Genomic DNA, 11,062 nt, shown 5'->3' with positions numbered 1-11,062 from the left:
CACTTTGTTATAAACAGCTACTTACTTACCAGGTAAAATAGCCTTACAAGGCCATAGCTGAGGTGCTGTATGCAATGATACTGACTTTGTAAGACCAATCTCTCTCTTTTCTTACTGACTACCGTTACCTGGAACCTGCGGGTGAAAACATTCTCCTGCCCATCGGTTTATTGGGTCTAGTCTATGCTAGGAACTAGGGGAAAAAGATGAGAGCTTAAGGGATTTGAGGCTCTAGATGGGGGGGGAGGGAAATGAAGCAAAAAGGGAACCCTTCTGTTGATACTTGCAACATTGTGATTTCCTGTCTAATGTCTAGCAAAGTATGTGTGTAGTCTCTCTTAAAATTAACCCGTGTGGAGACTGGCAGGCTTTAGCTTTGAGAATGCAGGATGCAGTCTGCCAAGTCTCTTTTGCTTTGTAGCTTGCATAGAAAGGTGTACTAAAACCCACAGGTGAAAATACCATGCAAGTCAGACTTTAAGCTTACTGAAAACAGTAATTAACCCAGTTCTGATCTCAACGCTTGATAATTACATCCAGTCTTTCAGACACTTAACTATGTAGAAGCAATTAAGGTAATAGCAATCCATTTCAGGCTTCATAAATGTTAAACCAAACTGAGACAAATCAAAAGTTTTTATTTAGTGTAAAGTCAGAAATACAACATCTTTAAAATGCTCATAAGTTAAATGAAGGCCGCAGTAGTGGGATGAAAAATGGTTTTTTTTATAGATTAAGTGACTACTATATACAGACTGATGATGGGATAAAATATCACTATCCAATCTTACAACACACAACCATGATTTAGAGATTACTTGATCTCAGAACTGCTCAAGCCTAGTAAGTGCATGCTGTGTTACTACTTGGTGTTTGTGGATGTCTCCCACAGTGCAGATGGAGATGTACAGTGACATGGCCCAATAGCCAGGACAGCAGTAATGAAATGCAGTTTTTAGAAGTCAGGAGCCTGGTGAGGTTTGTCTTTAATGCTCAAACCCTGGATTAGCCCTGTGATTTAATCCACCTGCTAGAAATTTCTGCATGTATTCAAAGTTTAAGATAGACAGCAATGTGACAAAGCAATCCAGACATGTTTAATAGTAACATCAGCTGCTTATAGGACCCTGTGATACAAACAGTATCAGCCACATGTGCCTTAGAGGGTGAAACTTTTGGTCATCCTTATTTCTTGATGCAGACTTTGTAAACAGCCTTCAAGCCACAAAATATTAGTGCTTTGTTTTTGATCACTTAACTCTGCTGACGTTCCAGTAAGTGCTTTACAGTCATTTTAAATAGAGGGAAATGGGAGATCTCACAATATCAGCTTACAGATGAGGAATAGCACTGCTTAGCTGCCAAGAAGCTTGTGTATTGAGATGGATTTATTCTGCTATGACATCCACTCATTCACTTCCTCCAGCTTTACTTTACACTAACTATCACAGCAAAACTGAAAGAGAAGCTTAAACTAATAGTTCCCTTTTGTTACAAGGCAAAATAAAATGACTTCATTGCTAAAGAGACAGATCTCAGTTTTAGGTAGCATCCATAAGAAGTCCATGCTGCTACATGACAAGATGAAACAGACCTAACAGTACTAAGCTAAAATTAACAGTTTGTGTTTCAGCTTCTGCTCTTCTCTAACACTGATGCTGCCAGATGTACCCTTTCTAGGGGAAGTGCTGGCACCCAGAATCTGGGCTGAGCTCCTTCTAACGAAGCCAATCCAGTGAACTAAAACAGGACACCCTGACACCAGGCATTGCTCAATGCAGCCCAGAGCTGACAGACAGCAGCTTCTTCTGCCTCGGATGGTTTTGTGCTATGTCTCTAGAGGTACTTCACAAGCTCTGGCCCCGTGGCAGGTAAACAGCTGCTGTAAGGCCTGAAGCAAGGACAAGTTTGGCACTTCAGGAGGAAAGTAAAAAGGTGGCAAGGAAATAATTGTTCTCAGCTTCTCACTATTCCACACTGTTCACAACGAGCATGAGGATGAACACCGCTGGCTTTCTGTTTGTCAAGCTCATCACTCAGGTTTTGGGTGAGTTTGGTTGGATAGTATGTTACAACGCAGAACCTGACCTTTCTTTAAGGAAAGAAAGCTAAAATAGCTTGAAGCGTGGATCTTATAAATGACAGACACATTAATATTGCATCAATTTGATATTTCCCTGATGCAAGTGACTTATCCGTGTTCACTTTAACTTAACCCTTTCCAAAAAACTTTGTTGTTTTTCCTGCATGCAAACCCTACAAATAACATCGGACTGTTAATGCTTTACAAAAATTCCTAACTGCTTTATAGGCTTCTGTTTAAAGCTGCTTTGCAGAGATGTGAACGGTACTACACGGTAATCTATCAACACTTGAGGTGAAAAAGGTGATGCAATTAGACTTTAAATATTTTTACCAAGTAAGTTTTTCAACACCATTTTTATAACTATCATTTTTCTAGTCAAGAACACCAAGGCCTCTAAGAGAGCCAACAAGACATGTTTGTTTAACTTGACAAACTGAACCCCATTCTTAACAAGATATGCTCATTTTTAATACAAATATGGAAGTCTAGTAAGTCTCTATGCTATATTTGCACATTGCTTAATCTTAATATACAAACTTGCATCTCCTGTTCATGATAATGTTCTTAATTCTGCTTATCACTGAAGTTCATAACTTTCAGGTATCCAGCAAAGCCACAAACTAAGATCATTTTAGCTCATGTAGCCTATGCCAATTAAAACAAAAAAGACAGCAGCAATACAACGACATCACTTGTGAGCCAACCCTTACTTCCTTTTGCTTTTTGTGTCAGTGGTTTGGAAAACACTAGATGCTGACATCAGGTTTTCTATATACTGTCCAAGAACTTGGTTTTCTGATTTCAGTTTCAAGTTTTCTTCCTTAACAGCATCTACTCGTGCTGAGAGATCTGTGAAGGTGACATTATAAGAAAAAAATATAGATTAAAATTAGACACTATTGCATACAATAACGAATATATTCTGTGTGCCTACATCAAACCACTCAGGTTTTTCTTAATGTGGGAAACACTGCTTTAAGGTGTTACTTTAGATAGAGCCTGAGAGTACCACAGTAGGTGGCACAGAGGGTATTTCAAGTCTACTTTCCCTGCGTTATGCTGTTAATCTGTGTTCTTTCATTGACTTTTTAAGTTACTGCGGCTAAACTATGTGGAAACAAAGATGTAGGACAGCCAGTGAGCCTGGGATGCTAAACGTATCACCCCTTCTGCCTGTTGCGTAGTGTGAGATTGCACTGCAGAAAAGGGGAAACAGTAGTTGCTGATATCACTAATGTTTCTGAAGCCTTGTTTGTGTACCTTCAGCTGCATAAGCGATGTACTTGTAAACAGCAGCACTGTCAGGCTAGGACAGCGCAGCACCGTACGGTTGTTTTGTTTACATTGTGCTTATGAAAAGTCTGAGGTGCCAAACTGCTAACCTTCAAGTGTGTGCTGCAGTTCCAAAACTTGATTAATAAGCCGTGTTTTCTCTTCTAATTCCACCTGATTCTCAGCCTCAACAGCTGCAATAAATCATAGGAGCTTTAATGCAATCACTGTCATAGCTGGGAATCATACTAAGCAGAAAAAATAACAGTGAAGAACAAGAACATTAAGTGCTTATACCGTCCATGTCAGCGTTCATCATTGTAGGATGGGCTCTTTCTGCTTTAGAACTCAGCCGGTCCGAGCGACGGTCTGCTTAAAGGAAAAAAAAGGGAACACTGAATTGATGCTCTGGATGCACATTTCCCCTCGGCTCTATCAACCAGCGCTGTGTGCGATGCCGGCTCCCGGCACGGATCTTTCTGGAAGCGGCTCCCGCAGAGGCCGAGCGGCATCAGGCCGGCTGCTCTCACCGCCCATCCCGGCCCGTTTCGGGGCAACCGCGGTACCGCCGGACCCGGCTGCCTCGCTCCCCGCCGCCATCCCTCGCCCCACCTCCGCGGCCCTACGGAGCATCCAGGACGTCAGGAGCGGCTGGCGGTAGGGCCCAGACTGGCCGCGGCCCGAGCTGAGAAGCGCTCCGGAAGCGCTGAGAGCCCCGGGTGCCGGCCGCCTCCCCGCGCTGCAGCCCAGCACCGACCATCCCGCCGCGTCCCACCTGGCGCTCCCGCGGGCAGCGCAGCGCCGGCCCGGCCGCAGCCCCGCCGCTCGGTCCCCTCCTTCCTCCCTTCCTTCCTTTCCTCCCGCCGCGCCTGCGCCAGCGCCGCGCCTGCGCCGGGCTCGGCCTGCCCGCGGGGTTGGACGGCATGAGTGCGTGTTTGCAGGGAGCCGTGTTGCCTGGCTACCACAGGGGGCTGCACCCCTGGCCTGTCATAAAGTGGCCCGCATCTGCTACTCTGAGCTTCTGCCTCTGTCTGAGAAGGGCAGAAGCATTGGGATAAGTCCCCTCAGCCCGCAGGTTGGTCAGCCCTGCTGTGTGGCTGCAGATGGGGAGGTTTTTGGGGTACGAGGCTGGCGGATTTGGTATAACCTGCATTCACAGAGCTGTTCCGCTTTGGTTCTGTTGGTCAACTTACTGCTTTCTGCTTCAGAGATAAAGCGCTGAAGTGAAATAACATTAGCACATGCTGGAAATTAGTTGTTTTCTGATGTGTAGTGGTATTCCAGCACACGTTCTGTAGTTTAAAGAAGGAATTAGAGGGTCCTCCTTGCTGGAACACTCAGGTGCTGCCCTAAGTGGCGTTCCGCTGCTCAGTTTATTAAGCTGTTTTTACGCTTAGACTCTCCATCCCTTGCTTCAGGTAAGTGGATTTTCTGACTGAAGAGCTTCAAAGAGAGCTTGTAATGCTGAGCAGCCACAGAGCACCCGTCGTCAGAACTGACTGAGACATAACCAAGAACCAGTGCTAATCCCTTTCTTTCTTACTAATTCATTCTGTATCCTCTAAGGCAGGTTTTTTTCAAAGCTGGGGAGTGCTCCCAGCGCTGCCAGCTGTGTTATATTCAATTTAGAATGGTGTCTGTCACTTTATGGATGCAATTACTCAGACTTAGCATGTGTACTATGTTCCAGTTTAAGATTTCCTATAACTAACCAACATGGCTGGAAAAATGAATAAATTTATTATTAATTAATTGGTTAATATTAGTAATTTCACTGAAAGAGCTTTTTTTGTTTAAAATTGCAACAATCTGCCTTAGGACATCGAATCATAGAATGGCCTGAGTTGAAAAGGACCTTAAAGATCCCTGCCACATGCAGTATTGCCAACCACCAGCCCAGGCTGCTCAGAGCCACATCCAGCCTGGCCTTGAATGCCTCCAGGGATGGGGCATCCACAACCTCTCTGGGCAACCTGTTCCAGTGCATCACCACCCCTGTGTGAAAAACTTCCTCCTAATATCTAACCTAAACCTCCCCTGTCTCAGTTTAAAACCATTTCCCCTTATCCTATCACCATCTGCCCTCGTAAACCAGCGTTCCCCTCCTGTTTTATGCTCTCAAGGGGTTCTCCTCCCATAAGGCATAAGTTAACCCCTAACCTGAGTGCATAGGTCTGTGCATTTACTAAACTGCAGGAGTGAATTCCATTGCCCTGAACTCAGATTCTAACAGTCACTGTTTTTCAGAGGTTTCATTTCTGGATCAGTTGTGTATGTGCTGTCTTCCCATGGCGCACAGCACACACTGACAAGCCTTTGGCTTCCTTTCTGGCAGCAGAGTTACAGGCACCGACAGCGCCTGCGTGAACTGGCTGATGACAGAGGCTTCACTGTTCACCACAGGAATGGAAATGCATTCTCCTTTTTACCAGAAGCTGCTGTCGAACATATCTGTAAGTTGTTTGCTATTTGAGCTGTGCTACTTTTCCCCTTAGCGTCTGCACAAAGAAGGATATGAAAAGGATGGCAGTTGTCACAAAAACATTGTAGATGGACTTTTTAGCAGGGTTCCATAAAGCTCTACTGGTAATTTTGAGATGAAAACTGCGTTTCCTTTGGTTAGGCCAAAAATAATAAAGAGTAAGATAATAAATGTTGTTTTCTTTTGCAGCGAAGAGAAGCTTGAGCCCAGATTGCACATACATAGCATGTTGTTCTGCTTGTCTTTTAGTTTCCTTGCCATTGCACTTTGAGAGGTGGGGGAAGGCCTTATGCAATTACAAACGTCCTGGAGTTCATTAAAACCAGTGGATCTCTCTGATCCAACTTAAGATTTAATTACGGAACACTTGCTTCTAATACATCAGATCATCCTCAGGTGAAATCCAGTGGCTTATTTAACCTGAAAAGTGCTCACAGTGAGAGTGGGGCAAGACTCTTCTCACTGGTGACAAGTGACAGGACAAGGGGAAATGGCATCAAGTTGTGCCAGGGCAAGTTTAGGTTGGGTGTTAGGAAGCACTTCTTCACAGAAAGGATGGTTAAGTACTGGAATAGGCTCCCCAGGGAGGTGGTTGAATCACCATCCCTGGATGTGTTTAAGAGCTGTTTGGATGTGGTGCTCAGGGATATGATTTAGCAGAGGGTTGTTAGAGTTAGGGTACTATGGTTAGGCTGCAGTTGGAGTTGATGATCTTCAAGGTCTTTTCCAACCTGGTTAATTCTATGATTCTATGATTCTATGATTTGTTTCAGTATCTACATATTGCTGGTCCATCTTCTTTATTCCTTGCTTGAGATTTCTGTTGGCCATCCTAAGGATTCTTCTTCTCCCTCGTTGTGTAAAACTTTTTTGTCTAATCTTCCAATTCTTGTGGAACTGATGTCCATCTCCAGCCTGAAGGCTGTGAGACCCGCTTTGTTTGTTAGCTTCTGTGCTCTGCGGTTGAGATAATTAGTCTTTAGCTGGGAGAGCAAAGGAGAACTGTTTGCTCTAAAGCTTGTGATAGTACTTTCCTGTTATAGATTATGAGTTTTCTGACGCCTTGCTCCCTGACCTCTGGGTGTTACCCTCTGGCAGAACAAATGGATGGGGGCTATTATATTCACCATGAATCTTACTATGTATGTTCTGTCAGTGTTGCCCTTGTGTTAAAAGCTCACTTGAAAACATCACTGACTCTCAGTTACTCTGAATTTCTTTCTCTGCTTCTGCATGACTCTCCCCAGATCTTCACTTCTATAGCAGGGGGTAAAGCTCTGGTACTGGCAGCAGATCCAGCATAGTAAAGCATTGCTTTCCATCCTCTGTGTTAAAATGAGCTCCCTCTGAGTTTGGGTGTGTTCATGCTGTCAGGAGTCATGTAGATGTAAGTGCTGAGGTACAGCAAAGTCTTACTGCACAGTTGCTTAGCAGCTACTTCAATATTAGTGGCATCTGCAGAGTCACAGGATATACCTTTTCCTACTGTTCTCCTTCTTATGGGGAAATGACAGACCTGTAGCGATGGAGAGTTCTCCTGACAACACAGCTTTCACCAGGATCTACGTAGAATCATAGAATTACTCAGGTTGGAAGAGACCTCAACGATCATAAAGTCCAACCACAGCCTAACCATAGTCTCCTAACTCTAACAACCCTCTGCTAAATCATATTACCGAGCACCACATCCAAACAGTGTTTAAACACATCCAGGGATGGTGACTCAGACACCTCCCAGGGGAGCCTATTCCAGTGCTTAACAACCCTTTCTGTAAAGAAGTTTTCCTGATATCCAACCTAAACCTGAGGCCATTTCCCCTCGTCCTGTCACTTGTCACTAGTGAGAAGGGACCTGCCCCACTCTCACTGTAAGCACCTTTCAGGCACTGGAAGAGAGCAATAAGGTCTCCCTTGAGCCTCCTTTTCCCCAGACTAAACAGTCACAGTTCCTTCAGTCTCTCCTCATAGGGCATATTCTCCAAGCCCTTCACAAGCCTCGTTGCCCTTCTCTGGACCTGCTCCAGTACCTCCATGTCCTTTTTGAGGTGCCTAAAACTGAAGTCACTATTCGAGATGAAGCCTCACCAATGCCAAGTACAGGGGCAGGATGACTTCCCTAGTCCAGCCAACCACACCATTCCTGATACAAGCCAGGATGCCATTGGCCTTCTTGGCCACCTGGGCACACTGCTGGCTCATATTCAGCCGACTGGCCATCAGTACATATTTGTCTCATTGTGAATATTTAGCTTAGTAACATTGTTGTAGGGCTGATTATGTGCTATATAAACTAATTGCATTTAAATGTCCACTTCAGCTACATTGTCCTAATATGAGACTGCTGGAAAACTGCTCTCAAAATCAGATCTGCTCAACTGTTTGTTTTTATATAGGTGGTAAAGACAGCATGTACAATAACATTCTTTAAGCTAAAAACGAGACAAAACAGCCAACTGTTTTTTAAAAATAAAATAAAATGACTTGTAGCATTCATTAAGCAGCAGTTCCATTTTCTAACTTGTGTAAGTCAGTGCAGCTGTATGGCAGCCAAGCTAACATGATCTGGCTGCTACTCTGGCTATACCTTTCTAAATAAATTATTACCAGGTCATATTAACTCAGTTTTCCCAGTATGTGGAGCTAGCAGAACTATCTTACTTCCCATCCCAAATCATTTCTATTCCATAAACCAGAAGGGCAGGAGGAGGCTTGTTTGTGTAGCTTCCTTTAAAAGTTAATGCTTGATAGTTGGGATTTAAGTGGATCAGCTTGTTTCAGTTACCGATTAATTTGCATCCCTTCTTGTGAGCTCTCTCTGGAGTAAGGCAGAGGTGATCGTTCAGTATCCATACTGTCTGTATTTGTTTTGTCTGAAGTAGTACTGAGTTAACACTTCTGTAAGTCTCTTCACAAGCAGTGAAAGGCTCTGTGTGCTCAGGGGGTGAGTGTAAGCTACCACATGCTGTTATGGCAGGGCTGCGGTAGCCTCCAAACTCCAAAGATCTCAACTCTGATCACAAGACTTAATTAACTACACGACTAAAAGTCTTTACTTGGAGGCCTTTTCTTAAAAATACACCGTACCTTATAGTTAGCACCTGCAGGTTTGTGTGCTCACCCGGTGTTCTTATTCAGCCCGTGGGATCTGTTTTGTCTCAATAGATAAACGTATTTCTTACCTGGATCATCTGCCAAAGAAATGTTGGTGAAAGTGCCGTCCTCCTCATCTATTGGTAAATCCATTTCGTTTCCTTCTTTCGAAGTTTTCAGGGAAGCCCATTAAGCATAGCAGTTGTCAGCCATTTTCAGTGCAGGCAGCTTCTCTTGTTAAATCCTTAATGAGGTGAGCACAGGTGTTACCCGATCCTGCGGGCAGCTACACATCGCGCGGTGCCATCTCTCCTGTGAACCTTGAGCTCCTTGCCGGAAATCGTTAAGCTGGAAGGCTCTACCAGCTTCATCGGATATGTGCTGAGCAAACACTGTAATTACACGCCTTCTGGGAAAGAGCTGTGCCTTCACCTGAATCAGAGGGAAGGGGGGGGGGGTAGTGCCTGTGGTTTTTCCTCAAGGGCTCTGTAAGGCGGTTTGCTCTTTTGTTTTGTATTTTTCATAGAAGAAAAGCCTTAATATTGTGTGATCATAAAATGTTACTTCAGGCACATGCAATGAGTGGATTTTGCAGTACCAAATTTAGCATGTGGTCTTTAAATACTGTGGGATTTTACTGACTTGAGCATCCTCACCAAAACCAACCGACCGATGTGCATGAGTGAAGTAAAACAAGTGAGCGTTGGGCTTCTGTGAGAGGAGATGGGAGGAAGAAGGAGAAAATAGCTTCAAAGGAAACCCGAGCTTTTGGGGCAGTTTGTTTTTGCATTCTTCAAAAAAGGTGACCATCATTTGAACATATAAACTAGGAGGTCACCTTGTGCTTCTTACCTCTTAGGAATAACTTTCTTTTGCATGCACTGGATAGCATCGTTCTTTGTGATTAGTTTAAAAGTATACATAGCCCTGGTCTTGGTTGAAGACAGTGTAGTGAGCAGTGGAACTGTTCCCTGCTCAGATTGCATGCCTGACCTACCTGACTTGGATTTTTTAATCAAAACTTACATGCAGAAAAAGACCAGGTTTAGTTGTTGTCAAATATTTTTTCTTAATTAGGAACCTTTCTGAAGTCTTGCTGAAAATTGAATTTGGTTCTGTGAAGTGTTGCCTGACTTACAGAAATGATGGATGTGACTCTTTCTTCTGGCCCCTTAACTGCTTGTGTGTGTTTTTGCTTTTATTTAAGCTTGTAAAATAGGGAAGGTGCTGACAACCGTCTTTAGGGATGACTGAAAATCAAGGATGTCTTGCATTTTCAGAACAGTGTTGAGTGTTATTCAGGCTTAGTTCTGACCCATGCAAAGCACGGTCTCCTGGCATCTCTATAATGTTTTATGTTCATTTGTAAATTCTGAATGAGGAAGAAAAGTGGAGAGAAGAGAAAAGAAAGCAGTGAATGGAGCAGTTCTCAGGTAGATCATTAACTAGTGTTAGACAAAGACTTGTGCAGCAGCATAGTGAATATAGGAGCTGTGCAGCTGTTACTTGTGTCTGGTTAACAGCCATCAGTAAAAGTGATGCTGAGCAGAAGCTGCATTTAATAAGCATGGGCAAGAAGGATTCCTCGGGGTGAAGAAGTGTGATGCACACCAATCCGCACAGGCCGTAGGCTGCAGCCTTTTGGCCTTTGGTTTCACAGTGCTTCTATTTCAAGTATTTTTGGAGAGGCAAGAGGGGTCAGAGACAGGAGGTTGGTCAGCTGAGAGTCCTCACTGACCCCTTGCTCCAAAGGTGTAATTGTAGGGAGGTTCCTGGTGTTGTTCTAATGCTCTCAGTCTCAGCAGTACAAAAGATTTTTTTTAATGTAAAGTCAAAACCACCAAAGCTGTAGGTTTATGTTGGTTTAGGGGGGACACAGAGTGCTCTGGGTAGGTTAGGTCCCTGCTGTAGCACAGTGTGTGTGTGATGTCCTGTCAGGCTGTGCTGGTCTGATCAGGAGTCCACTCCGAAGACAAGCTGTGCAAATGCAGATGTGTAAGGTGGAAGCTATACAGTCTGTTACATACACTAACAGGGGATTCTGAAAGAGGATAACTGATAACTGTGTCTTGAATTCTTCTGCTCATAGTCAGCACCTTTGAAAGCATTGTGGTTGTTTCCAGTGAGACAAT

At 44.0% G+C, this 11,062-nt stretch overlaps 1 protein-coding gene and 1 long non-coding RNA gene across 5 annotated transcripts in view; one reads left to right on the top strand and one right to left on the bottom strand.

Annotated features, from left to right (window-relative positions):
- Positions 1–618: 618 nt before the first annotated feature.
- SCOC (short coiled-coil protein) lies at positions 619–9,369 on the bottom strand. Of its 3 annotated transcripts, none has more exons than XM_015861063.3 (4): positions 9,020–9,369; positions 3,656–3,727; positions 3,469–3,552; positions 619–2,935 (listed from the first exon to the last, which is right to left on the bottom strand). In XM_015861063.3, the coding sequence occupies exons 1-4, from the start codon at positions 9,081–9,083 to the stop codon at positions 2,793–2,795; spliced, it is 363 nt and encodes a 120-aa protein (XP_015716549.2). In that variant the 5' UTR covers positions 9,084–9,369; the 3' UTR covers positions 619–2,792. The 3 variants fall into 3 exon arrangements, with proteins under 3 accessions (XP_015716549.2, XP_015716550.1, XP_085402561.1); XM_015861064.3 differs by lacking the exon at positions 9,020–9,369 and adding an exon at positions 4,134–4,229; XM_085546435.1 differs by lacking the exon at positions 3,469–3,552 and having other exon boundaries at positions 9,020–9,360.
- LOC107313114 (uncharacterized) overlaps positions 4,338–11,062 on the top strand; it is a 45,163-nt gene continuing 38,438 nt past the window's right edge. The window contains exons 1-2 of one of the 2 annotated variants that reach the window (XR_004307004.2): positions 4,338–4,776; positions 5,694–5,811. This is a non-coding gene — a long non-coding RNA (uncharacterized LOC107313114). The remainder of the gene's footprint in view (positions 4,777–5,693; positions 5,812–11,062) is intronic. The other variant, XR_014945743.1, reaches the window with a different exon arrangement.

The sequence above is a fragment of the Coturnix japonica genome, chromosome 4 (genome assembly GCF_054131305.1).
Source record: "Coturnix japonica strain WE chromosome 4, WE-NBRP24, whole genome shotgun sequence".
NCBI classification, from domain to species: domain Eukaryota; kingdom Metazoa; phylum Chordata; class Aves; order Galliformes; family Phasianidae; genus Coturnix; species Coturnix japonica.
The sequence above is the reverse complement of the archived record's forward strand: the minus strand, read 5'-3'. Positions and strand labels throughout refer to the sequence as shown.

Bases quoted from the DNA above. Each gene is read 5' to 3' on its own strand.
- SCOC (XM_015861063.3), bottom strand. From the start codon at position 9,083: ATGGATTTACCAATAGATGAGGAGGACGGCACTTTCACCAACATTTCT. The intron at 3,553-3,655 runs GTATAAGCACTT...GATTTATTGCAG, and splicing joins GATGAACGCTGACATGGACG to CTGTTGAGGCTGAGAATCAG. The intron at 2,936-3,468 runs GTTAGCAGTTTG...TCACCTTCACAG, and splicing joins ACTGCAGCACACACTTGAAG to ATCTCTCAGCACGAGTAGAT.